General features: G+C 49.0%; 1 protein-coding gene across 2 annotated transcripts in view; it reads right to left on the bottom strand.

Annotated features, from left to right (window-relative positions):
* Positions 1–27,282, bottom strand: part of COG3 (component of oligomeric golgi complex 3) — a 91,703-nt gene that overhangs the window by 24,416 nt on the left and 40,005 nt on the right. For both annotated transcript variants that reach the window (XM_040425438.1, XM_040425439.1), the window contains exons 15-16: positions 9,617–9,741; positions 7,158–7,247 (exon numbers count right to left, since the gene is read on the bottom strand). In XM_040425438.1, coding sequence (XP_040281372.1) covers positions 7,158–7,247; positions 9,617–9,741 — 215 coding nt within the window. The remainder of the gene's footprint in view (positions 1–7,157; positions 7,248–9,616; positions 9,742–27,282) is intronic.

The following is a 27,282-nucleotide window of genomic DNA, read 5'->3' as shown; positions in this document are numbered from 1 at the left end:
ATGCCATCAGTTGACATACGTTTTGCCGGATCCGGCAGGCAGTTCCGGCGACGGAACTGCTTGCTGGATCATTCTGCCGCAAGTGTGAAAGTAGCCTAACTGGAGAGTTGCAAACCTCCTCTGGTATTAATATTTGCACAAAAATTGTGCACCAGGAGCTTCACGACATTGGTTTCCAAGTTCGAGGAGCTGCATGCAAGCCTTACATCACTAAGCACAATGCCAGGCATCGGATGGAGGGGGGTAAAGCACGCTGCCACTGGACTCTGGAACAATGGCAACATGTTCTGGGGAGTGACAAATCACACTTCTCTATCTGGCAGTCTGATGGACGAGTTTGACTTTGTCGAATGCCAGGAGAACGTTACCTGCCTGACTGCAGTGTGCCAACTGTAAATTTGGGGGAGGAGGGATAATGCTAATGGGTTTCAGGGGTTGGCCTAGGCCCCTTAGTTCCAGTGAAGGGAATCACACAGACATTTTGCACAATTGTATGCTTCCAAACTGGGAACAGTTTGGAGGAGAGCCTTTGCTGTTCCAGCAGGACTGTGCGCCAGCGCAGAAAACAAGGTCCATAAAGGCCTGGTTGGCGAGTTTGATGTGAAGGAACCTGGCTGGCAGCACAGAGCCCTGACCTCAACCCCATCCAACACCTTGGGGATGAACTAGAATGGAGACTGTGATCCAGGCCCTCTCCTCCAACATCAGGGTCTGACCTCACAAACGTTCTTCTAGATCAGTGGGCAAAAATCCCCCCACACAGTCCAGGATCTTGTAGAAGCCTTCCCAGAAGAGTGACGCTGGGACCGGCTCCATATTAGTACCTATGGATTTAGAATGGGATGTCAGAAAAGCTTCCGTCTGTGTAATGTGCAGGCGTCGCAGTGCTTTTATCCATACAGTGTGTGTGTGTGTGTTGTGTATATATACTGTAAATATTCATAGATTGTAAGCTCTTGCGAGCAGGGCCCTGTCTCCCAGTGTTTCAGTTGTATATTAGCCAGTTACTTTTGTTTTGTACATGAACCCTATGAATATGTGAAGGGCTGCGGAATATGGTGGCGCTATATAAATAAAGATTATTATTATTATTATTACTACATATAAATAGATAATTTGTACAACTGATGTCTTCAATAACAAGTATAAGACACATGGTAAGACTCGTATCTTAAAATCAGCAAAATTGCTTCAAGACATAATTTTACAGATAACTAACATATATACACTCCATAAACCAATGTTCAAATCTACTTCTGCATTGTACCCAATGTTTATAGCATGTCTGAAGTGCTCTGTGTTCATGTACTATGACCCACTGCTGTGAATGATATGGATAATATGTGACATTTGGGACTGTAGAGGACGAGATGAAATTGGATAATGGCCCACTTCTATATAATGCAACTTGACTGGCCGGAATACCAAGGACATCAAAAATCCCTAAGGCAACAATGCAAAAAAAGAAAAAAAATCTTAACATGTCTAACATTACAACCTCCCGTTTATCCGCACACTGAACATAAAGATATTTTAATGAAGAAAATGCCAAAATAATAATTTTGCTCCTGCCAGTCACTTGTTTAAAACCATGTAACACAAAATGTAAATTACATATGCATGAAAAATATATGAGGAGATGTAAAATTAGGATACACATCAAAGCAGACACACCTCACCGTCAATGCCAGCAACGTGTCACTATTATTATTGTGACTGCTGAGTTGAAATGTTTTGTGTCAGTATAAAACGTGGCCTAGGGTAAAGCAGTGCATTATACAGACGCCATGTACAGACGGAGCTGTCGCCAGCACAGTAAGTATCATAAGGAGAGAGGATTTATATTTTTCTTTAAAGACTGGTAAGAGGGATAAATTTAAATATATATATATTTTTTGGAATCAAATGAAACTTTAAAGGCGTCAATATAATGATGACGTATATAAGGGGTTACAATATTAGAGCGAAAAGATATTTATTGGGGGGGGGGCCACACTTTACAATTGAAATATAGCCTGGATACAGGATGAGATACAGTTGGGCATGGAGGCATACAGGTTCTGCGTGGTATCCTGTGGCACATTTGCCCACAGATGTTACAGCTGGGCCTGTAGATCCTGCACACTCATTTAAATATATATATTTTTTGGAATCAAATGAAACTTTAAAAAGGTGTAAATATAATGATGACGTATATAGGGGATTACAATATTAGAGCGAAAAGATATTTATGGGAAGGGGGGGGGGGGGGGGGGACTGCACACTCATAGGCTGCAGAAGCCGATATCTCACCTGGTTATATACGGATTGCCACCCGCATTCTTCAGGAGTACGGCAGCTGCGGACCGTAGCAGTGGTTCACCTGATTAAAATGCTGTATTTCTTTTGTTAATCCAAGGTCCCGTTCCCAACTTGATACTTTTTATTTATATGCAAATTAGGTGCAATTAGAGCATCACCATTGCTCTTGTTACACCACAGATCCGCTTCTTTATGTAGTCAGCCCCTCCCTTACTGCTTTGCCACTGCTTGGCCCTGTCAATCAAAGCAACCAGGGAGGAGCTGGCCACAGAAAGGAGCAGAGCTTGGGTGCAATGAGAGTAATGGTGATGCCCCCATTGCACCAAATGACTAAGTTGTATATTAAGAAAAAGGATCCTACTTCAGGACCAGAGCCTCAGATCAACAAAAGAAACACAGCATTTTAAATCAGGTGAACCACAGCTATGCGTCTACGAAGACAGTTTGATAGGGAAGTCGCTGGTAACCGATTCCCATTAACCACCTGTTTTGCCCAAGTCCAGCTTGGGCAGTGGGAAAAGTACTTAACTGTTCGGCACAAGCTGGGCTCGGGCAAAAAAAATGGGAGGGGGGAGGGCTGCTTTAGATGCTGCTATCTCCTGAATGGTAGCAGCTAGAAACATGCAACTGGTCTTGTTTGAAAGTTTGAAATTCCAGGCTTTCATACAAGACTAAAATGACAGCTAAAGCTACAGAAGAGATACCACTGTTAGAAATCAAGTCTAGAATAATCGCGGGTAAAACCCGCTTTTACTTTCACTTGCCGCTGCATTCACAGCGTCCCGATTTCTAAGGGTGCATTCACACAACCGTAAGTGTTTTACGGTCCGCAAATCGCGGATACGCAAATCATGAATACCGTGTTTTGCGGATCGCACATGGCCGGCGCTATATAGAGAATGCCTATTGTTGTCCGCAACCGCGGACAATAGGACATACTCCATATTTTTTGCGGGGCCGCGGAACGGAACAACGGATGCGGACAACACACGGTGTGCTGTCCGCATCTTTTGCAGCCCTACTGAAATAAATGGGTCCGCACCCGTTCCGCAGAATTGCGGAATGGATGCGGATTCATTTATACGGTCGTGTGAATGCACCCTTACAGTGATATCTTCCCCTGTACTGAACATATTGTCCAAAAGCTTGGAATGTCAGCTTTCAAACAATACAAAGCCCATCTCTCTCGCTGGTACCAAACTAGAGGTATTGAGCAGCTAAAGCATCTCTTCTCTCCCCCCCCCGCCCACCCCCCGTCAGTCTGGAGGAGAATGAGGGAGCAGCTGCAGAACTGGTAGGCTGCAGGAGGAGAGGAAAAATAGTAAAAATATATAGAAATGTGGTATTATAATCAGTGTACTGACCCAGATAATTTGGTGCATCTTTAACCTCTTAACAGTCACGTTAAAATTGGGAAAACCCCTACCCAAAATTTCACTTTTTTTATTATAAATTTTTAATGTGTGTCTGCAGTAAAACCCTTTAGTGACATCAATAATCTTAACAGTCACGTTAAAACCAATAATATTTTTCCCCTTTTTGTGTTCTAGCAGTCATAACTTAAATTTTTTCTTCTAAATGTTTTTATTTTTATTTTGCGGGATTAGTTGTAGGTTTTTTAGTTACTATTTTGGGATGTATATAGTGTATTAAATAAGGTAATATTTTATTTTTAGGGGGAAATCAAAAAAAAAATCAAAAAAAAATCAAATCTTACATTATTTTGTGGAATTTTTATACGGCGTTAACTGTGTGGTAAAAATAATCTAATTTTATTATTATCTGGGTCAGTACACTAATTATAATACCACATTTCTATATATTTTTACTATTTTTCCTCTCCTCCTGCAGCCTACCAGTTCTGCAGCTGCTCTCTCATTCTCCTCCAGACTGACGGGGGGGTGGGGAGGAGATGCTTTAGCTGCTCAATACCTCTAGTTTGGTACCAGCAAGATATATGGGCTTTGTATTGTTTGAAAGATGACATTCCAAGCTTTCAGACAATATGTTCAGTACAGGGGAAGATATCAGTGTGCGACATTTGATAAATTAGGTGCAAATGACAGCAACATGGACTCCCTTCTTTCAATGTCAATCCAGCTTTAGTGAACTTCCACCTATTTAGTGTGCTGCATATAGCTTTGAGTAGTAATGTTTATATGTCTGGGCTATAGAAATAGCAGATAAATAACCTTATACAAGTGAGAATTGCTCGTCATAACTGCAGATTAGTAGCAGTTTAAGAAAAATGCTCAAAACGGGAATGGATTTGTTTAGCGAATAGAAGCAGTTTGGCAGCTGGTGATATGAATGGAGGAGATCAGAATGGTCGAGCAGAGATAGCATTTGATGAGTGCAGGGCTTCACACTGGATGCCCTTAAAGCTCCGAGACCTCACAGCTAAAAGAAATCCCCTCTATCTGACAAGCTGCAGCTAACAGATTCCGACGTCTTCCTCAGGCAGAACAAATTCTCCGATCGGGTTTATTCATCTACGAGCAGTCAGGGAGAGGTGCCAACTCAAGGTGGTGGAAATTTTTTCTAACGCTATCCCTTTGAATGCTTGAAGCAATCAACCTTCTTGTCAAGAAATTCTACATAAGCAGTAGCTCAAGAGGTTCTTGGAATCGGAGCCTAAAGACAAATGGTGCAGAGGTAGCGCCTAGTACGTTTTACTAATTTGTCGGGTGATCACCAGAACATTTACAGGAACCAAGCATTCATATGAACATACGTTCTTGATAATTGGCTCCATCATCTAACTGTGTAAATGAGCCTTAAAAGGGCCCAAAGGTCCATCTGCCACATAAATGGTAGGTGGGAGGTCCCGGTCACTAATTTCGCACTATGGCTTGGGTCATCTACATGTGGCTCTCTAGCTGCTGGCAGCAGGACATACTCTTGTGCACCAAAACTTTAAAGGGTTCCTGGGAATGAAATACTGATTATCTGAAGGGGTTGCAGTGCCCTTCGTAGTATAGCAAGCACAGCATTGTACATGGTATAGCAGCTCAATCGCTTTCACTTGATTGGGATTGAGCTGTACCAAGGCCATGTGACCCATTGACTTGACATCGCAGTTTCTTAAAGACAGCTGATTGATGGGGATGTTGGAAATTGGACTCTCAGTGATCAAATATTGATGACCTATCCCGAGAGGTCATCAACATTTAAATCCCCCCCCCCCCCCCCCAAAAAAAGGGGTTATCTAATCTGGCTGTTACACAGTCCTGACCACCTCCTGGCTGGGAAACATCAGTGAATGGAGCAAAGTGCAGTATAATGAAGAGGAAGTGACCCTTGCATGAAGCGCCAACTGCTCTTCAAACAGCTGATCGGTGGGGTCTCGCCGATCAGATAATGAAGACCTATCCTGACAATAGGTCATCAATATTAATGGCTGAACGGTTTGACGCCACCTGCAGCCAATCACTGGCCACAGTGGTGACCGTACTGAATCATAAAATATGGTCATATGACACAAGTGGAGCCGCTCACCGCCATGGCCAGTGATTGGCTGCAGAGAGTGTCAAACCGCTTCCCTTTACAGGTCCGGACAAGTGGGGGGGGGGGGGGGGGGTTTATTTGTTTTATTTGTTTGTTTTTTTAAGTCTTGGCTGACTTTACGTGACATTATCTCATCCCATTCTTGCCACTAAATGTAAAATTCCAAGCAGCAATATTATACCTATCTGAATGCAGCATTAAGCTGGACCTGCCATCCTGCCATAACACTGTCGCCCTATGGTAGGCATAGTATGGGGAAAGTCTGCCCTGTTAGCCAAATTGGCACCAAAAATATGTGCTGTTGTGCTAATATAGACCAACAAGAAATATCTCAGACTCGTAATTAGGCTGTATACATGATGTGAGGGCTGATGGGTTCCTATGTATCTGCCTGTAGTCCTTTGAGCAGTTTTGGCTAATGGTAGAGCATACAATTACTATACTATGGTGTTCTCACATAGAGCAGTATACTATGATGACAGATCTATTTTAATGTGCTATATATGCTGATCAGTGCTACTGAGCTATAATACTTTTAAGTTACCATCAGATATACAAGAGACCAGAACATATCAGGTTTCCTCTTAATCTCTAGAGATAGAAAACAAGGGTAAACTGTCAAACACCTGAGCCCATATCCGGTTAAATATTATACATTTTTTTAAATTACGTTATTCACAATTCTCACAGGCCAAAATGTAAAAAAGAAAATTAGAAATTCCAGATTTTTCAAAAAAAAATTCACAATGTCCATTGCTTTTATCATTTATTGGTAAGCTCAACAAATTAGTAAAATGTTTTGGAAAACTAGACCGGGACCCAATAACTTTTTGTGCGGGAGGACAAAATCGGCTCACAAAATAAAGCTGCTTTTAGACACTAACAAAATCCTTCAGAAAAAACTGAAGTGAAAGCAATAAAAAAATCAATAAGGTAAATGCAGCATTAAATATTTTAACAAACAATTTACAAAAAAACATTTGTTCAAATTCTGACTTTTTAAGATGGTGTCCAGACAAAAGAGATTTGTGAAGCGAGTGACCCACATGTCTCTAGTAGAAATAGAAACAGCTCACAATAGGGGATCCTGGCTTTTAGGAAACTGCAATGAATGAACGAGTCATTAGCAGTTTTAATGTCTTAAGTGGCACGTGGCTGTGGAGTAAATGGCACAAATTAAACCCATACTGCTATTATACTCCAAGACTACAAACCGTGAGGAGTTCAGAGCACCAAAATGACCGATTATCTGAAGTGCTTTGCTACTTGTTCACAGGGATCTCTCCAACGCTCTGGTTCCTTTTTATTCAACAGAAAATGAATGGACACATTACAGCTAGATATCTGACCTTGTTTTTCGCAATGGCATCTGAAGCACCCAACAAGGACTGAATACATGCTGACAGAGCCTCTTGAGACAGACCTTGAAACACTGCCCTCTGGGGGGAAAGAGAAAAAAAAAAGAAAAATACAGAGGATTGTAAGGCACAGTCAAAAGAGAAAATCTAAAACTAGAAATGGAAATAGAGGGGCACATTTAGACGGCGGTCTTAATAAAGGCCCATTACTGGCAGTGGATCCGCCCAAGTTATGTAGAGTCACTGGCATCCATAACTTCGGCAGATCCTCCGCCAGTTCTAAATGTAATACGGCTTCCTTGCTGTCTTACATTTAGACTATTTTCTATGCCTAAGATAGGCGTAGAAAATGATGAATGAGTCGGGCCTACCAGCCCGTCACCTTCCCCACCCATGCCACGCCCACTTTCTTTAAACCTGGCATGAGCTGGGAGAGGTCGCAGCTAGCAACTAACAGTTGCGTGGCCATCTGCGTCTGAAATACGCCTAAATTAGGCGTATTTCAGATTAGTAAATGACCCCCAAAGTGCAAAACATGTGTCAACCACTATGGCTATGATTTACAAAGCTATCGCTACAAAGACTGATTAAACAAGTGTCTACTCAACAGCACATTCTTCCCGGTTCTTAGTGGGGTTTTTGCTGGTCCTGGCCACAGGTGTTCTTGTGTTTTTTACCTACTACCGGATACTTGTGTCCTTCGGCAATCATAATAAATGATTGCAGGGGAAGTCAAGACCACTAATATCCACAGGGTAGCAGGGAGCTTCAAGAGCATCAGTATCCACTGGTAGCAGGTATTAAAGACCACCAGTATTCACTGGTAGCAGGGAACATCAATAGCATCAGTATCCGCTGGTAACAGAGAAGACAATAGCACCAGTATTCGCTGGTAACAGAGAAGACAATAGTACCAGTATCCACTGGTAACAGAGAAGACAATAGCACCAGTATTCGCTGGTAACAGAGAAGACAATAGTACCAGTATCTGCTGGTAACAGAGAAGACAATAGTACCAGTATCCGCTGGTAACAGAGAAGACAATAGTACCAGTTAGGGATCGACCGATATTGATTTTTTTTAGGGCCGATAATGATACCGATAATTTGTGAACTTTCAGGCCGATAGCCGATAATTTTTACCGATATTCTGGGAATTTTCATTTTTGAGAAAAAAAAAATTCCTACACAAATCTGCTGAAAATTAATATGTTTATTGTTAATGTGTATTTTTTTTGTTTATTGTTAATGTGTATTTTTTTTTTTATAAATCTTTTTCATTTATACTTAATATTTTTGTGTTTTTTTTTTTACTAACTTTTAACCCCCTTAGGGACTAGAACCTTTGTCCTATTCACCCTGATAGATCTCTATCAGGGTGAATAGGATCTCACACTGTCCCTGCTGCTCTGTGCATAGTGCACACAGCAGCATGGAGCTTACCATGGCAGCCAGGGCTTCAATAGCGTCCTGGCTGCCATGGTAACCGATCGGAGCCCCAGGCTTACACAGCTGGGGCTCCGATCGGAGGAGCAGGGGAGAGGGGATCCTGTGGCCACTGCCACCAATGAGTAATACTGGGTGGGGGGGGGGGGGGGGGGGCGCACTGCGCCACCAATGTTTTTACTATTGGCCGGGATTGGGATGGGGGTGGGGGGCGCACTGCTCCACCAATGATTAATACTGGGGGGCGCACTGCGCCACCAATGAAGATAAGTCTCTCAATCATTCATATACAGGAGGCGGGAGCTGGCTGCAGAATCACATAGCCGGCTCCCAACCTCTATCAGCGGTAGCTGCGATCCGCGGCACCTGAGGAGTTAACTACCGCGGATCGCAGCTATCGCTCATAGAGGTCGGGAGCCGGCTAGGTGACTCTGCAGCCAGCTCCCGCCTCCTGTATATGAATGAATGAAAGGCTTATCTTCATTGGTGGAGCGGTGGCCACAGCCCCTCCCCTCCTCTTATGTTCTATCCCCTCATTGGCGGCAGTGGCAGCAGCAGCACAGGGGGAGGGAGACACTACTTCCTTCTCCTCTGTGCTGCGGAGGGAACACAGAGAGCGCTGAGAGCAGCGCGTTCTGTGTTCCCAATATGTTATCGGTATATCGGCAAAATAGATGCCGATACCGATAACGTTCAAAATCCTCAATATCGGCCGATAATATCGGCCAAACCGATAATCAGTCGATCCCTAGTACCAGTATCCGCTGGTAACAGAGAAGACAATAGTACCAGTATCCGCTGGTAACAGAGAAGACAATAGCACCAGTATCTGCTGGTAACAGACCAGTAGTGTTTCCCTGCTACCACTTGCCCAGAGTACATTGGTGCTTCTCGGTTAGCAACAGACACTGCTGCTCTTCTCTGCAACCACTCAGTGTCCTTTGTGTCTTCAATAACCCTAAACCACATTTCTAAAGCTTCTTGTATGTACAATGTCCAACTTACATCAATGCACCTGTACAACTTGGAGAGACACACCAAGGTCCTTCTTACTGTTGGGTACCACATGCCGTGCAGATCAGCTGGTGAAATTGTATTCTGTGCTCTAAGACCTAAAGATTCTGATGAGCCTACAAAAAAAGAGCCATAGATTACGGTCAGGCACAGTACACTAGACTAGAATGAAAATACAGTAAATACTGAAGATGAGAACAAAAGGAAAAATCCACTCGCACGCTACAAATGCTTTAAAAACGCAGCTCAAGTAAACCCATAAAATCTTTCAGCTTATAAAGGGGAGTTCTTTTAAAGACTGTAGAAACGTCACGACGTTAAGAACCAGTGTCCAATTTGCTCAAGAAAGGAACAGGGCAAATGGGCAATTTCTAAGCAATGACATAGAAGGCTGCCCACAACTTGTCCTCTATACATCTCTGGCCCGATCTCCGGTCCTCACAAGATCTTCCTCTCGGCTCTCCTCTTGCCTGCTCCTCACACCATAATCACTAAGGCTTTGTTCACAGTTGCTTTGTTAAAAAGCTCACCGTATCCGGCATTTCCAGAAACAACTGTGTACCACTGGATCCCCATTGGTTATAATGGGATCTGGCGGTGAGCGGGTGAACGAAGCTTAATATTTCTCCTGTGCATCCCCCATACTCTGGCGAATCCAGAGAACTCTCCTCTTCAGAAAAGTTAACCTAAAATAACCTGCTGCCACTACAGAGCCATCTGAGCAGCTTCTACCTCCGTGTACTGTCTCCTGTCACCCTGCAGGGTCCTCTCTCCTTCTGTACGTGTCTGTCCGTAAGCTCAAATTTAGTATACTTGATATTTTTATATAGTGTAATATATAAACAACACAATGTAACTCCAAGTCAATCACACTTCTGTGAAATCAAACTGTCCACTTAGGAAGCAACACTGAGTGACAATCAATTTCACATGCTGTTGTGCAAATGGGATAGACAACAGGTGGAAATTATAGGCAATTAGCAAGACACCCCCAATAAAGGAGTGGTTCTGCAGGTGGTGATAACAGACCACTTCTCAGTTCCTATGCTTCCTGGCTGATGTTTTGGTCACTTTTGAATGCTGGCGGTGCTTTCACTCTAGTGGTAGCATAAGACGCAGTCTACAACCCACATAAGTGGCTCAGGTAGTGCAGCTTATCCAGGATGGCACATCAATGCGAGCTGTGGCAAGAAGGTTTGCTGTGTCTGTCAGCGTAGTGTCCAGAGCATGGAGGCGCTACCAGGAGACAGGCCAGTACATCAGGAGACGTGGATGAGACCGTAGGAGGGCAACAACCCAGCAGCAGGACCGCTACCTCCGCCTTTGTGCAAGGAGGAACAGGAGGAGCACTGCCAGAGCCCTGCAAAATGACCTCCAGCAGGCCACAGGTAGCCTGACTGCCATTAGGTACTGACTGCCATTAGGTACCGAGATGAGATCCTCAGACCCCTTGTGAGACCATATGCTGGTGCGGTTGGCCCTGGGTTCCTCCTAATGCAAGACAATGCTAGACCTCATGTTGCTGGAGTGTGTCAGCAGTTCCTGCAAGACGAAGGCATTGATGCTATGGACTGGCCTGCCCGTTCCCCAGACCTGAATCCAATTGAGCACATCTGGGACATCATGTCTCGCTCTATCCACCAACGTCACGTTGCACCACAGACTGTCCAGGAGTTGGCAGATGCTTTAGTCCAGGTCTGGGAGGAGATCCCTCAGGAGACCGTCCGCCAGCTCATCAGGAGCATGCACAGGCGTTGTAGGGAGGTCATACAGGCACGTGGAGGCCACACACACTACTGAGCCTCATTTTGACTTGTTTTAAGGACATTACATCAAAGTTGGATCAGCCTGTAGTGTGTTTTTCCACTTTAATTTTGAGGGTGACTCCAAATCCAGACCTCCATGGGTTGAAAAATTTGATTTCCATTTTTTTTTATTTTTGTGTGATTTTGTTGTTAGCACATTCAACTATGTAAAGAACAAAGTATTTCAGAAGAATATTTAATTAATTCAGATCTAGGATGTGTTATTTTTGTGTTCCCTTTATTTTTTTTGAGCAGTGTGTGTGTGTGTGTGTGTGTGTGTGTGTGTGTATATATATATATATATATATATATATTTATTATATATATATTTTACATACACACACAATTAAAAGGGCAGATTTGTACATATGACACTGGCTGACCTGTTACATGTGCACTTGGCAGCTGAAGACATCTGTGCCCGCATTGCTGAGAAAAAAAGGTGTTTAATTATATGCAAATGAGCCTCTAGGAGCAATGGGGGCATTGTCATTACAGAGAGAGCTGAGTCCATTGCTCCTAGAGGCTCACTTGCATATATTAAAACATCATTTTTCTCAGCAATGCGGACACATATGAACATGGGACCAACACAGATGTCTTCAGCTGCCAACACATGCAACAGGTTAGGCTACTTTCACACCTGCGTTTAGGTCGGATCCGTCTGGTATGTGCCCAGACGGATCCGCACCTATAATGCAAACGCTTAGATCCGTTCAGAACGGATCCGTTTGCATTACCATGAACCATGATAATGCAAACGGATCCGTTTTGACTTTACATTGAAAGTCAATGGGGGACGGATCCGTTTGAAAATTGAGCCATACTGTGTCAACTTCAAACGGATCCGTCCCCATTGACTTACATTGTAAGTCTGGACGGATCCGTTTGCCTCCGCACGGCCAGGCGGACACCTGAACGCTGCAAGCTGCGTTCAGGGGTCCGCCTGCTGAGCGGAGCGGAGGACAAACGGAGCCAGACTGATGCATTCTGAGCGGATCCGCATCCATTCAGAATGCATTAGGGCTGGACGGATCCGTTCGGGGCCGCTTGTGAGCCCCTTCAAACGGAACTCACAAGCGGAGCCCCGAACGCTAGTGTGAAAGTAGCCTTAGCCAGTTTCATAGGTACAAATCTGCTGACAGATGCCCTTTAAACCTTATTTTATGTACAGGGTTTCTGGAAGTAATGGAGTTTTACAAGAAACACGTGATTATTTCACTAGGTGTAATAACAGTAGGACCCTGGATCCTTAAATATTTGGTCCAAGGCAATTTTTTCTGGTGGTCCCATAACATTCTTCCATCTTATGGTATTTGAGATGGTCTCATGAATAGGAGGTTGTTGCTCTTCATTCGGCAAGTCAAGTCTGTGCTAAACGCCAAACATCTTTTTTAAAAAAAAAATTTGAAGGATGGATTGACACATAGGTATTCTGCAGCATTTTTCTATACTTTCGCAGTTTTAGTGCCATTTTTTTGCACCTGTTTTTGGTGCGTTTTTTGCTTGAAAAATTGCAGCGCCAGATGTTAGCTGAAAGTCTAAGGAAAATATGAAACAAACGCACCCTTTGTATACTGGCATTTATTAGATTTTTTTCATTTTGGAGGCATTTTTTGTGTCTCTAGCATCTTTTTTTTTTTAATAGCATGTTGAAGCAACGGCATTTTTTCAGCCATATTTTCTTATATAGGGGGGCGGGGGGACTGAAAAAAAGGCATCCACACTTTTTGGGGGAGAAAAATGGCTATACAAAACGCAAGCAGCTTCAATGACTTTTTTTATTGGTAAAAAAGGCCAGAGAAAACGTGTGTTGAGGAAGCTTTAAAGGCTATGTACATCTTCCAAGGCAATTTTTTTTAGGATTGCATTTAAATTATTTTGAGCTAAAAATCATTTATGTTCAGCAGTGTATGAGATATGGGGTTAAAAAAAAAAAAAAAAAAAAATCAGTCTGTCTGAAGGCAGTCAGTTTCTGTTTTCTTTGAATCCTGTCATCAAGATCTCCTGACTAGGGATGAGCGAACCTGAACCTCACTTGGTTGGGGCTCAAGTAGTGAAGGAATTCCGTTATGGATTCAGTTATTACGGAATTCGATGACTGAATGCAAAACGGAGGCATTCTGTTTTGATCGGTCATAATAGAAGTCTATGGGCCGCATAACGGATCCGCCTGGTTTCTGTTATGCAGGACTGTTTTCCGTTCTGCATAATAGAAACCAGACGGATCTGTTATGCTTGGCCATAGACTTCTATTATGACCGATCAAAACGGAAAGCCTCTTAAAGGCTTCCATTTTGCATTCTGTCATCGAATGCCGTTATAACAGAATCCATAACGGAATTCCTTTCCTTCCCTGAACCCGGGTTCGCTTATCCCTAATGCTGCCATCATAAACACTTAAGTCATATTCTATCAGTTTGAGCTATATTGGAGTGTTTATGAGGTGAGAAGATCAGACATAAGAGCTACACATGAGCCATCTGATGATGGGATTAAAAAGAAAACAGAAACTGACAGCTTGCAAACAGGCAGATTTTTAACCCTGTATCTCAGAAACAGCAGAACATTTTAGCATAAAATGAGTAAAACGCAATCATAAAAAAGCCTCGAAGGTGTCTATAGCTTTTAACACTGACCCATTTCTCTGCAGCGCTGGGCTAGAGAACGTTTGGTTGGGGGGGGGGACCTTCACTAACTACAAGTCCAAACCTGTTAAAACGGCTCATTATGGTTCAGCGTAAAGTCTATGTAACTCCTGGCCACTCTTCTCTACCGTTAGGCCTCACACGGTCTTTGTATAGCCAGAAGCCAATCTCCCGCTTGCCTCGCAATTAACGTCTTTATAACACAAACAGCAATTTACACTAGAGCTACTCCGAGGAAACATTTCCAAATGTCGTCACCATGGAAACCGCACATCAAACGCGACTCAAACCGTGGTGAGTTTAGCAGATAATGATAAATGGCCTCCTCAGGAGGATACTGAATGTAGTGAAATGTTTTTCCCCTTGTCCGTGGCTTTCCCCTTGTGAGGTGACATTGATCGCTTCATTCCGGCATAGAAAATATTCATAGAGGGTAAAAGGCTGGACGAATGCAAGGCGCCAAGCTCCAGGCATGTGGTCTTAAAAACAAAGTGAATCCATTTTATTTTTCTCATGTACTGCCAATAGCTGAAGTGTAAAACGTGCCTTATTGCAGAAGAGCCTTTATATTTTTTGCACATTTGAAGGTACCACTTCACACATTGAGCGCCAATTTACAAATGCGTACTGGCCGCGACAGGTCATCAGAATTCATGATCACGCAAACAGATCCCTGTTACTAGATAAACCAGTGGTCTAAAAAGGAGACAAAATTCTGCAGTGCTGCACCCATATCACACCCACAGCACTGAGCGATCCCAAATTAGAGACGGGGGGGGCGGCGGTCAAATCAGAAAGGCAGAACTGTGTATACCTACAGCCCTCAGCCACTTGATGACATTATAGTAACTACCTACTTCATACTAGACAAGTGTATGCATACTTTTGGCTCATGCACACAACCCTATGTAATTAGCTGTCCGTAAAAAATGGAACCGCAAAAAATACGGACGACGTCCGTGTGCATTCCGTATTTTGCGGAATGGAACAGCTGGCCCCTAATAGTACAGAGTTATCGTTGTCCATAATGCAGAAAATAATAGGACATGTTCTATTTTTTTTCCAGAACGGACATACGGAAACGGAATGCACACAGAGAAAGGGCTCATGTACACGACCGTATGTATTTTGCGGTCCTCAAAAAAACGGATCCGCAAAAAATACAGATTATGTCTGTTTGGATTCCGTATTTTGCGGAACGGAACAGCTGGCCCCTGATAGGACTGCACTATCCTTGTCCGAAATGCAGACAATAATAGGACATGTTCTATTTTATTGCGGAACGGAAATACGGACATACGGAAACTGAATGCACACGGGGTACTTTCCGTTTTTTTTGCGGACCCATTGAAATGAATGGTTCCGCACATGGTCCGCAAAAAAACGGAATGGACATGGAAAGAATACACATTTGTGTGCATGAGCCCTAACTTTCTTTTTTTTGCGGACCCATTGAAATGAATGATTCCGCAAAAAAAATTAAAAATTCTACATAACAGTGCCTTTACCTGAACCAGATTTTTTTGTAGAAAATTTCTGCAACTGAAAATCAGTTCCTTTTATGAAAATTTGGTTTAAATAGATCCTTGCGCTTTCCACAAAAACGAGATTTTTGTAAAACCTCTTTCTCGCTGTTCATTGGGGGACACAAAAACCGTGGGTATAGCTATGTCTTCTAGGAGGCGTTGACACTAGGCAGAAGCTGTCAGCCTCTCCCACTGCAGCTATTCCCCCTCCAGCCTGGAGAAGAGTTTCAGTTTGTGCACAAGCAGTAGGAGAAGCAAGTTAGTCAATGAAATAAACGTGGTACACCAACCATGCCAAGGACCTAACGGGGTTCTAACCAGGAACTGCCGCAACTGTGGGCGAATAACAATACTGGGTGGGTGCTGTGTCCCCCAATGAAGAGCGAGAAAAGGAGACTTTTGTATTACTTACCAGTAAAGTCTCTTTCTCGCTCTTCCTTGGGGGACACAGGAAACCATGGGTATAGCTCTGCTCCCTAGGAGGCGTGACACTAAGTGAAAGCTGTAAGCCCCTCCTCCATCAGCTATACCCTTCAGCCTGGAGAAGAGACTGCCAGTTGCGTGTCCAAGTAGTGAAAGATAACCACCAACCGGAAAAAGAACCGTCAAGCCCCAACGGGGGCAACCAAGCCGGAACCACAACTGTAAACCCAAATGAAGGGCGGGTGCTGTGTCCCCCAAGGAAGAGCGAGAAAGAGACTTTACTGGTAAGTAATACAAAAGTCTCCTTTTCTCGCCCATATTCCTTGGGGGACACAGGAAACCATGGGACGTTCCAGAGCAGTCCCAGAAGGGAGGGACCAGAACAAACTAGACCAACACCGGAGGCATCAATCAACTGCCGCCTGCAACACCAGACGGCCTAAAGCAGCGTCAGCCGACGCATGAGTATGCACCCTGTAGAACTTGGTGAAGGTGTGCAAGGAGGACCAAGTGGCCGCCTTGCAAATCTGCTCCGTAGAAGCCCGATTTCTCTGAGCCCAGGAAGCCCCGACCGCTCTAGTGGAATGAGCGGTAACACCGAGGGGCGGAACCTTGCCCTTGGCGAGATAAGCCTCAGTAACAGCCATCTTGACAAAACGGGCGATAGCAACTTTGGATGCCGCCAACCCTCTGCGCGACCCCTCCGGAACCACAAAGAGCGAGTCAGTACGCCTGAAAGAGCTGGTTACCTCCAGGTAAACCTTGAGCGCCCTGACAACGTCCAGGCGATGAAGTTCCCTCTCCCTAGGGTGGGAAGGGGAAGGACACAAGGAGGGGAGAACGATGTCCTCGTTCAGATGAAAGGCGGAGACCACCTTAGGAAGGAAGGAAGGGACCGGACGAAGAACTACCTTGTCCTGGTGGAACACTAGGAAAGGTTCCAGACAGGAGAGTGCAGCCAATTCGGACACCCTCCGAAGAGAGGTGACGGCTACAAGGAAAATAACCTTGCAGGACAGAAGTCGCAAGGAAACCGTCAGCAGAGGCTCGAAAGGAGAAGCCTGGAGCGCTGAGAGAACCAGGTTCAGGTCCCAGGGCGGTACCGGAGGCCGGTACGGGGGAACCGCGTGAGCCACGCCCTGAAGGAAGGTCTTGACAGGACCAAGGGGGGCCAGTGGGCGCTGAAACAAAATGGACAGCGCAGACACCTGACCCTTCAAAGAACTAAGACCCAGACCTTGGGCAAGTCCGCTCTGCAGGAAGGACAAAACGGTGGGGAGAGAAAAGCGGAGCGGAGGAATCCCTAGATCGGCACAGAACCCCAAATAGGTCCTCCAGGTCCTATAATAGATCCTAGAAGAGGACGGCTTACGGGCGCGGATCATGGTGCGGACGACGTCCGCAGAAAAACCCCTACGTGTCAGGACGGTGGTCTCAACAACCACGCCGTCAAACGTAGGGACCTTAAACGCGGGTGGAAGATCGGTCCCTGAGAGAGAAGATCTTCCCTGGCGGGCAGCGGCCAGGGCGCGTCTGCCAGGAGCAGCATGAGGTCGGCATACCAAGACCGGCGGGGCCAGTCCGGAGCGACCAGAATCACCGAGACGCCTTCCGCCGCGATCTTCCGAAGGACCTTGGGCAGGAGTGGGATGGGAGGGAATATGTATGGACGCGCGAAGCCTCGCCAAGGAAGAACGAGGGCGTCGGCTCCGCAAGCTCCCGGATCCCTGGCCCTGGACAGATAGGCGGGGACCTTGTGATTGAACTTGGAGGCCATGAGGTCCACGTCCGGTATGCCCCAACGAAGGCAAATGGCCTCGAATACCTCCGGGTGAAGAGACCACTCGCCGGGGTCGACAGTGGTGCGACTGAGGAAGTCCGCCGCCCAATTGTCCACCCCTGGAATAAAAATTGCCGATAGGGCCGGGACGTGGGCTTCCGCCCAACGGAGAATGCTGGAGACCTCCCTCATTGCAGCAGCGCTGCGAGTGCCCCCCTGGTGGTTTATGTACGCCACAGCCGTGGCGTTGTCCGATTGTACACGAACTGGATGACCCTTCAACAGATGAGTCCAGTGTCGTAGAGACAAAAGGGCCGCTCTCAGCTCCAGGACATTGATCGAGAGTTTGGACTCCAATGGAGACCAAATGCCCTGGACGGATCGGGGAGGAAACACGCCTCCCCAGCCCAAGAGACTGGCATCGGTTGTAACCACCAACCAGTTGAGTGGCAGAAAAGACCTGCCCAGAAGAGGGGACTGTAACCACCAGCGGAGAGATGACCTCACCGGAGGCGATAGATGGAAGGGATGATCCAGAGACTGCGGCGATTTGTCCCAGGAGGAGAGGATCGCCCGTTGGAGAGGGCGGGAGTGAAACTGCGCAAACGGGATCGCCTCGAAGCAGGCAACCATCTGCCCCAAGACCCGCATGCAGAAGCGGAAGGACGGTCGACGGTGGAGAAGGAGACCCCGAACCGCCCCACGGAGGATCAGACGTTTTTCCGAGGGAAGACGTACTTCCGCCGCTCCCGTGTCTAAAAGCATTCCCAGGAAGACCAGTTGTCTGGAGGGGGGAAGGGAGGACTTGGGGAAGTTGATGACCCAACCGAACCTCGTCAGAGTCTCTAGAGTGAGATCCACGCTGGCAACCGCTTGAGAAAGGGACGGAGCCTTGATGAGGATATCGTCCAAGTACGGTAGCAGAAAAACACCCCTGGAACGGAGTAAGGCCAAAACCGGGGCCAGGACCTTGGTGAACACCCGGGGGGCTGTTGCCAGCCCAAAGGGAAGGGCGACAAACTGGAAGTGGAGGTCCCCCACGGCGAATCGGAGGAAGCGATGGTGACACCGGGCTACCGGAACATGGAGGTAGGCATCCTGTATATCGATGGAAGACATGAAATCTCCCTGCTCCAGGGAAGCCACCGCGGAACGGAGGGACTCCATCCGAAACCGTCGAAGGAGGAGAAAACGGTTGAGCTTTTTGAGGTCCAAAATGGGCCGCATGGAACCTCCCTTCTTGGGAACTACAAAGAGGTTCGAGTAGAACCCTTGGAACCTTTCCTCTAGAGGAACGGGGGTAATCACCCCCCTGTCCAGTAAGGCTTGAACGGCCGCGGAGAACGCAACCGCGCGTTTCGGGTCCCGAGGCGGGCGGGAGCGAAAGAACCGATCTGGAGGGAAGGATGCAAATTCGATTTTGTATCCGGAGCACACAATTTCGAGGGCCCAGGCGTCGGAGACGTGAGCCAACCAGACGTCCCTGAAAAGGAGGAGCCGGCCCCCCACCCGGGTGGGTGGGGGCGCGCCTTCAGGCAGAGGATTGCTTTGCTGCGGGTGTGCGGGCAGCCTGCGGCTTGCGCCAGGAGGGCTGCGCCCGAAAAAACGGCTTCCTATGCTTGTCCTGGGGAGGAGCCGAAGCGGCAGCTGTGGTGGGAGCCCCAGAGGCCCTGCGGGAGGACCGAAAACGAGACGCACCAGGGCGTCCGCGGGGGGCGCCCCTGGCTTGGGGTTGAGGAAGATGGGTGCTTTTACCACCCGTGGCCTCCGAAATAAGTTCGTCTAGGCGGACCCCGAAAAGGCGGGAACCCGCAAACGGTAGCCCCGCCAAGGAACGTTTGGAGGCAGCGTCCGCTTTCCAAACCTTCAGCCAGAGCTCCCTCCTGACGGAAACTGCCAGGGCGGAGGAGCGTGCAATAAGGGCTCCCGCATCAAGGGAGGCCTCACAAACAAAATTCCCGGCCCGAACAATAAGCTGGGCCAAGGAACGCAGGTCCTGGATAGGGACGTCCGAGTCCAACTCCTGTTCCAGCTGCGCACCCCAAGCAGAGATTGCTTTCCCTGCCCAAGCAGAGGCAAAAAACCGGTCTGAGAGCAGAACCGGAGGCAGCAAAAATGCCCTTAGAAAGGGTCTCCATGCGACGGTCCTCCGCTGACTGAAGAGAGGACCCGTCGGGAACAGGGATGGCCGTGTTCTTTGACAGCCGGGCCACAGGGGGGTCCACCTTGGGTGGGGAAGACCATGTGGCCACGACATCTGCTGGAAAAGGATAGCAAATGTCCAGCTTCTTGGGGTTGACAAAACGGGCGTCCGGGCGAGCCCAAGCCTTAGACACCACAGAGGAGAAATAAGAGTGGATTGGAAAGACTTTTGAGACCTGCCTGGGTCTGATAAATGAGACGCTAGCTGCGTCCGAGCTAGGGGGATCATCCTGCACCTTAAAGGTGTCACGAATATCAGAGATGAGTTGACCCATCGCTGAGGCTAGCTTGGACGGCAGGGCCGAGTCCATTTCCAAATCTGAAACCGCCAATTCACCTTCAGAGAGCGAATCCTTTGGAGAGGAGAGGCTCGTCTGGGTGCGCACGCGTGGCGGGGAGAGGGAGGCATCCGAGGAGGAGGCTCGCTCTACTCTAATACGCTTCTGAGAGTGCCTAGCTCGGGAGGGGTCACTAAAGGAGAGTGAACCCGCTGCAGCGGCAGAAGCGGTGGACCCGGAGGGCGCGACAGTAAGAGTGGCGTCCTGCGGGGTAGGCGGCCTGTCTATTAGGCGGCCCACGACATGAGTGAGGCTTTCCACGGCCTGGGACAGGGATCTAGCCCAGTCAGGCGGGTCAGAGGCAGCAGGGAGCGACACAGCGGGCGACTGAGGCTGCGGTGGAGCCCGGCATGCAGTACAGTGCGGATCAGACTGCCCCCGGGGAAAGGGTTCCCTACAAGCAGTACAGGCATGGTACCAAGGCTTGGCGGCTGCAGAAGGGTCTGACATGGTGGAACAAAGATGTTGCACTTAAAGTGGGAGACCCCAAGTGAAAGAAACGGGGATAACACCCAAGGGACAGTACTGTGGCACGGAGGGGGTTAAAAGTCCTACCAGACCCGGATGACGCAAGCGGCAGCGGTAAGGGGAACAGACTGAGGAGGCTGTGGAGGAGAGGCAGCAGCACCGGCTTCGGATCGCACTGCAGAGAGGATTCCACGCAGCACTGTGCGATGAACCCGGAAGTAGCGGAGCGCATGTAGGAAGCTCCGCCCCCTCTCTGCCGCTCTGAAGCAGAGCCGCGCGCGCGCGGCAAAATGATTTTAACCCCCAAGGATGATGAAGTGCCGGCCTGAAATGGCGCCGTTCACGCCAAGAAAACGGCCCCCTCCGCGCCTGGATGTGGCAGACGGCTTGCTTTTTTCCTGCAGCCGTCCCCTGAAGGCAGCGTCCCTGCCAAGGACTTGCCCAGATAAACTCCCCTGCCCGGTAACGGTCCCGATATATGCCCGGGGGGGGGGGGGAGGGGTGGGCGCACGATGTAGCAGTGGCCATGTAGTAACAGTGGCCATGGGAGCCCAGGAGGCCTGTAGCAGCGGTGGGAGGGAGGAAGGGGAGGCTGGAGCAGCCTGTCTCACCATACGCTGTCTTCACCCTCAATCCATCCAGCGGGGTCGCCCCTTCAGCTCCTGGCACCGCAGTGGCAGGAAGCCGGGGGAGGGACTTGGCGTGCGGGCGACCCTGAGCTGGCGGGACGCAGGGGAGCGAGGCTGCCCTGGTCCACCTTGTCTTCTGTGGGGGAGGCGGCAGTGCGGAATTACCGGCACTGGCGCAACTCAACCCCGGGAGAAACAGAGGGGTCTAATGCGCCTCTGTTGTCCCTGTAAGTAGAAAAAAACCGAATTAAAAACAACAAATAACGCAAAAATAAAAAATCATAGGAAAACAACCCTGCATAAGCAGGGGGTGTCTTGCCTCCTTGGACACTAAGCAAAAACTGGCAGTCTCTTCTCCAGGCTGAAGGGTATAGCTGATGGAGGAGGGGCTTACAGCTTTCACTTAGTGTCACGCCTCCTAGGGAGCAGAGCTATACCCATGGTTTCCTGTGTCCCCCAAGGAATATGGGCGAGAAAGAGATTTTACTGGTAAGTCTTACAAAAATCTCCTTTTCTCGCCCATATTCATTGGGGGACACAGAAACCGTGGGACGTCCAAAAGCAGTCCACAGGGAGGGAAAAACCATAGACCCATGGAAGCAAGCATCTCTGCAGGCATCTAAGAAACTGCCGCCTGCAAGACCATGAGGCCCAAGGCAGCGTCCGCCGATGCATAAGTATGCACCTGGTAGAATTTTGTGAATGTGTGTAAGGAGGACCAAGTAGCCGCCTTGCTCTGGTGGAGTGAGCCGTTACACCTAAGGGCGGAACCCTGCCCCGGGCACGGTATGCTTCAGCAAATGTAGACCAAATCAATCGTGCAATTGCCACCTTGGAGGCCGCCAATCCCTTGCGAGGACCATCCGGAATGACAAAAAGGGAGTCCGTACGCCGGAAGGAACTGGAGGCTAGGGGTGGGCGATATGGCCTAAAATCTATATTGCGATATAATTTTAAGCATGTGCGATATGCGATATATATTGCGATATATTGTTTTCTATATTTGGGGGGGCGTGTTTAAACTTTTTTTTACTTTTTATTTAATAACTATTAGTCTCCTTAAGGGCTAGAACCGTTGTCATATTCACCCTAATAGAGCTCTATTAGGGTGAATAGGACTTTACACTCTCCATGCTGCCCTGTGCTTTGTGCACTCAACAGCAGGGAGCTGATCCCCCTCCCCTAAATGGTGCCATCCACAGATCCCCCCCCCCCCTCACCTAAACGGTGCCATCCCCAGATCCCCCTAAACGGTGCCATCCACAGATTCCCCCCCCCCCCCCCTAAACGGTGCCATCCACAGACCCCCCCCCCCCCTAAACGGTGCCATCCACAGATTCCCCCCCCCCCCCCCTAAACGGTGCCATCCACAGATTCCCCCCCCCCCCTAAACGGTGCCATCCACAGATTTCCCCCCCCCCCCCTAAACGGTGCCATCCACAGCCCCCCCCCCCCCCCTAAACGGTGCCATCCACAGATTTCCCCCCCCCCCCCTAAACGGTGCCATCCACAGATTTCCCCCCCCCCCTAAACGGTGCCATCCACAGATTTCCCCCCCCCCCCCTAAACGGTGCCATCCACAGATTTCCCCCCCCCCCCCCTAAACGGTGCCATCCACAGATTCCCCCCCCCCCCCCCGACGCTCACAGGAATACATTTAAAAACGAATCAGTAACTTTAACTTTATTTATTGGTGATCTCTTTACTGTATACCTTACTAGGTCTTAGCTTCGGTAACAGCAGGCAGTGCGGGGGGCGGCGCTCACTCACTGACGTCACGCGCCTGCGCCGCCTAGTGGGAGGAGCAGGCGCGTGACGTCAGTGAGTGAGCGCCGCCCGCCCGCACTGCCTGCTGTTACCGAAGCTAAGACCTAGTAAGGTATACAGTAAAGAGATCACCAATTAATAAAGTTAAAGTTACTGATTAGTTTTTAAATGTTCTACTGTCAGCGGCGTGGCCCTGTATGTTCTAACCCCCAGGCAAGCGTCCCTGTCACCATGGGAACGCCTGGGGGTTAGAATATACCATCGGATTTGAGTTTTCACGCGCTCACTGAGATCGTGAAAACTCAATGATTTACTGTCAGTCCCTCCCCTCCTCCTCTTGTCATTGGTGGTCAGCGGCAGCCGCGCACAGTGGGGAGGGAGGGACTCTCTCCTTCTCCACTGTGCCGGCTCAGGATCATATCGCGGTCCGGCGATATAGGCGATATGCTCAAAATCCATATCGTGGCACAAATTTATATTGCATATCGCCTATATCGTCTATATCGCCCACCCCTACTGGAGGCTGCCAAATAAATCTTCAGAGCCCTGACAACATCCAAATGGTGTAACTCCCTTTCCCTTAGGGTGTGAAGGAGAGGGACACAGTGAGGGAAGGACAATTACTGGAAGTCAGAAACCACCCTGAACCACCGGACCCTGCGAAAGAAGGTCATCTCTGAGTGGCAGTAACCAAGGGACGTCTCCTAGAAGGAGAACGAGGTCGGCGTGCCACACGCAACGGGGCCAATCCGGGGGGACTAGGATTGTTGGAATCCCCTCCATCCTGATCTTCTGTAGAACCCTGGGTAGGAGGGGGAAGGGGGGAAACACGTAAAGAAGGGAGAACCCCTGCCAAGGGGAGATCAGGGCATCCACGCTGCATGCTTCAGAGTCTCTTGCTTGGGAGAGAAAGGTGGGAAGCTTTAGATTGAGTCTCGAGGCCATCAAGTCCACGTCTGGGCGACCACAACGCAGACAGATCACCTCGAACACCTCCGGGTGCAGGGACCACTCTCCCAGATCTATTGTCGTCCTGCTGAGGAAGTCCGCAGTCCAGTTCTCCACACCCAGGATGTAGATTGCTGAAATTGCCGGGATGTGGGCCTCCACCCACCGCAAGATCTTGGCAGATTCCTGCATCACCGCAGAGCTGCGCGTTCCCCCCTGGTGGTTGATGTACGCCACCGCTGTGGCGTTGTCCGACTGAACTCTGACCGGGCAACCCCTTAGGAGCTGGGTCCAGTGCCGGAGGGATAGAAGAATCGCCCTGAGCTCCAGGACATTGATCGGAAGCTTGGACTCCTACCAAGAGCATGTGCCTTGGACTGTCCTGGGAGGAAAAACTCCTCCCAAACCTTGCAGACTGGCGTCGGTGTTAACAACCGTCCAGGACATTGGAAGGAAGGACTTTCCCAGAACTGGATCCGACAGCCACCAACAGATGGATGACCTCACCTGAGGAGAGAGGCGGATGGGACAGTCCAGACTCTCGGACGATTTGTCCCAGGAGGACAGGATCACTCTCTGGAATGTGCGAGAGTGGAACTGGGCAAAGGGAATCGCCTCGAAACAGGCGACCATCTTCCCTAAGGTCTTCATGCAGAGGCGAATGGATGGGAGCCTGCAGTTGAGAAGAAATCTCAGGGAGCAGTGTAAAGCCAGGCGCTCGAACCTGTGCCGCTTCTGTGTCCAGAAGCATGCCCAGAAACACAAGTTGTCTGGAGGGAGTCAGAGATGATTTCTTAAGATTGACCAGCCACCCGAAGCGTGCAAGGGCTTCCAGTGTGATCTCTACACTGCTCGATGGTTGAGCGAAGGAAGGAGCCTTGATGAAGATGTCGTCCAGATAAGGCATAAGGAAGATGCCTCTGGAACGGAGCAGTGCGAGAAGGGGGGCCAGTATCTTCGTGAAGACCCGAGGCGCAGTCGCCAGTCCGAATGGAAGAGCGACAAATTGGTAATGACAGTCTCCAATTGCAAACCTCAGGAAGGGCTGATGGCTCCGCGTCCTGGATATCTACAGCCGAAAGGAATTCTCCCCCGTTCCAGAGAAGCAATTATGGAATGAAGGGATTCCATCCGAAACTGCTGGAGGCGGAGGAACCTGTTCAGCAGTTTGAGGTCCAGGATTAGGCTCACAGAGCCCGGGGACCACAAAAAGGTTTAAGTAGAACCCCTTGAACCTCTCTGCTGGGGGAACAGGAGAGATGACTCCTCGGTCCAGGAGGGACTGAATGGCCTGGGAGAAGGCGGCCGCCCGCTCGGGGTCCCGTGTAGGACGGGATTGGAAAAACCTGTCTGGGGGAGGGACGAGAACTCGATCGTGTACCCTAAAGATACAATTTCAAGTGCCCAAGAGTCGGAGACGTGGGTCTGCCAGAAGTCCTGGAAGAGGAGGAGGCCCCCCCACCCTGTTCGGTGGGGGGCGCACCTTCAGGCTGAGGATTGCTTAGCTGCAGAAGGTCGAGCGGCATGAGCTCTGGGACGACAGGATGGCTGCGCCGATCCTGGGAAGTAAAACTGCCCCCCACCCCTGCAGAAGAGCTCGCCACGGGGCGGGAACTAGCAAATCGACGAAAGGGCCTACCACGGGAGGAACCTGACCTGGCGTGCGAGGCACGCTTCGCTCTAGGTTATGATAGATGGGTGCTCTTACCTCCCGTGGCCTCGGAAATAATTTCGTCCAGCCGGGTCCCAATGAGACGGGCCCCCGCGAAGGGAAGTGCGGTTAGGGAGCACTTGGAAGTCGCATCCGCTGCCCACACCTTTAGCCAGAGCTTGCGGCGTAAGGTGACTGCAAGCGCTGAAGAGCACGCAATGAGGGCGCCTGCATCCAAGGACGCCTTGCAGAGGAACTTCCCTGCCTGGGTGATCAGCTGTGCCAAGGACCGGAGGTCCTGACCAAGGACCTCGGATACCAGGTCCTGGTCCAGCTGCCCCACTCAAAGATCACCTTTGCCACCCACGTGGAGGCAAAAACGGGCCTAAGGGCTGACCCTGTAGCTGCAAAGAGGGATTTCGTCAAGGATTCTATCCAACGATCTTCAGGGGTCTGAAGGGAGGATCAATCGGCCACAGGAATAGCCGTATTTTTGGCTAGCCGTGCCACTGGTCGGTCGACCTTGGGAGGGGATGCCCACGTGGACACACAATCCGCTGGGAATGGATATAAAACATCCAGCTTCTTAGGGGTGGTAAAGCGCATGTCTGGGTGATCCCAAGCTTTAGAAACAACAGCAGAAAAATCATTATGGCGAGGAAACACCTTTGAGGCCTGTTTTAGACGGAAAAAGGATACCCCCTGTTGGTCAGTGGAGGGGGGATTATCCTGCACCTGGAAGGTGTCACGGATGGCACCAATGAGGCTATCTACAGTGGAGGCCAACTTAGAAGGCTGATCTGTATTCATGTCCAATTCAGAATTCTCTACCTCCCCTTCAGATGGCAGGTCCCCAGGGGAAGAAAAGCCTGGGTGAGATCTTATACGGGGTGGAGAGGAAGATGCGTCTGAGGAGGAAACATGTCCTGCTCTAGGAAGCTTTTGTGATTGCCGTGCACTGGCGGGCTCACCAGAGGGAAGTGACCCAGGGGGGTCACCCGAGCAAGAAGCTCTGGAGGGTGCATCCGAATGAGGTGCAGCCTGCACTGGTGGCGGATTCTCAACCAAGCGACCCACTATAGATAGGGTGGATTGGGAGATTTTAGAGAGGTTTTCCACCGCCTGAGAGAGGGTTCTGGCCCAATCCGGGAACTCAGATACCAGATGGGAAGGCAGAAGTATGGGCTGAAGGGAGGGCCCCTGCCTGGATGCCTGACAAGCAGTGCAGACAGAATCTGGTTGCCCGCAAGGGAATTTTGCCTGACACATGGAGCAGGCATAATGGACAGCTATTGGCAGCTTAGGGTGAGCACCCGTGGGATCAGACATGATGGTTAACCCAGGGAAAAACACACCTCGAGGCTGGAGAGGGTACGGTGACCTGTGGAGAGAGGGGACTGTGGAGTTCCTACCAGAGCCAGGAAAACTAGCTGCCGCCGGAGGATGCCCGCCTCAGAAGAACTTCCTTAGAA

The sequence above is a fragment of the Bufo bufo genome, chromosome 3 (genome assembly GCF_905171765.1).
Source record: "Bufo bufo chromosome 3, aBufBuf1.1, whole genome shotgun sequence".
NCBI lineage: Eukaryota > Metazoa > Chordata > Amphibia > Anura > Bufonidae > Bufo > Bufo bufo.
The sequence above is the reverse complement of the archived record's forward strand: the minus strand, read 5'-3'. Positions and strand labels throughout refer to the sequence as shown.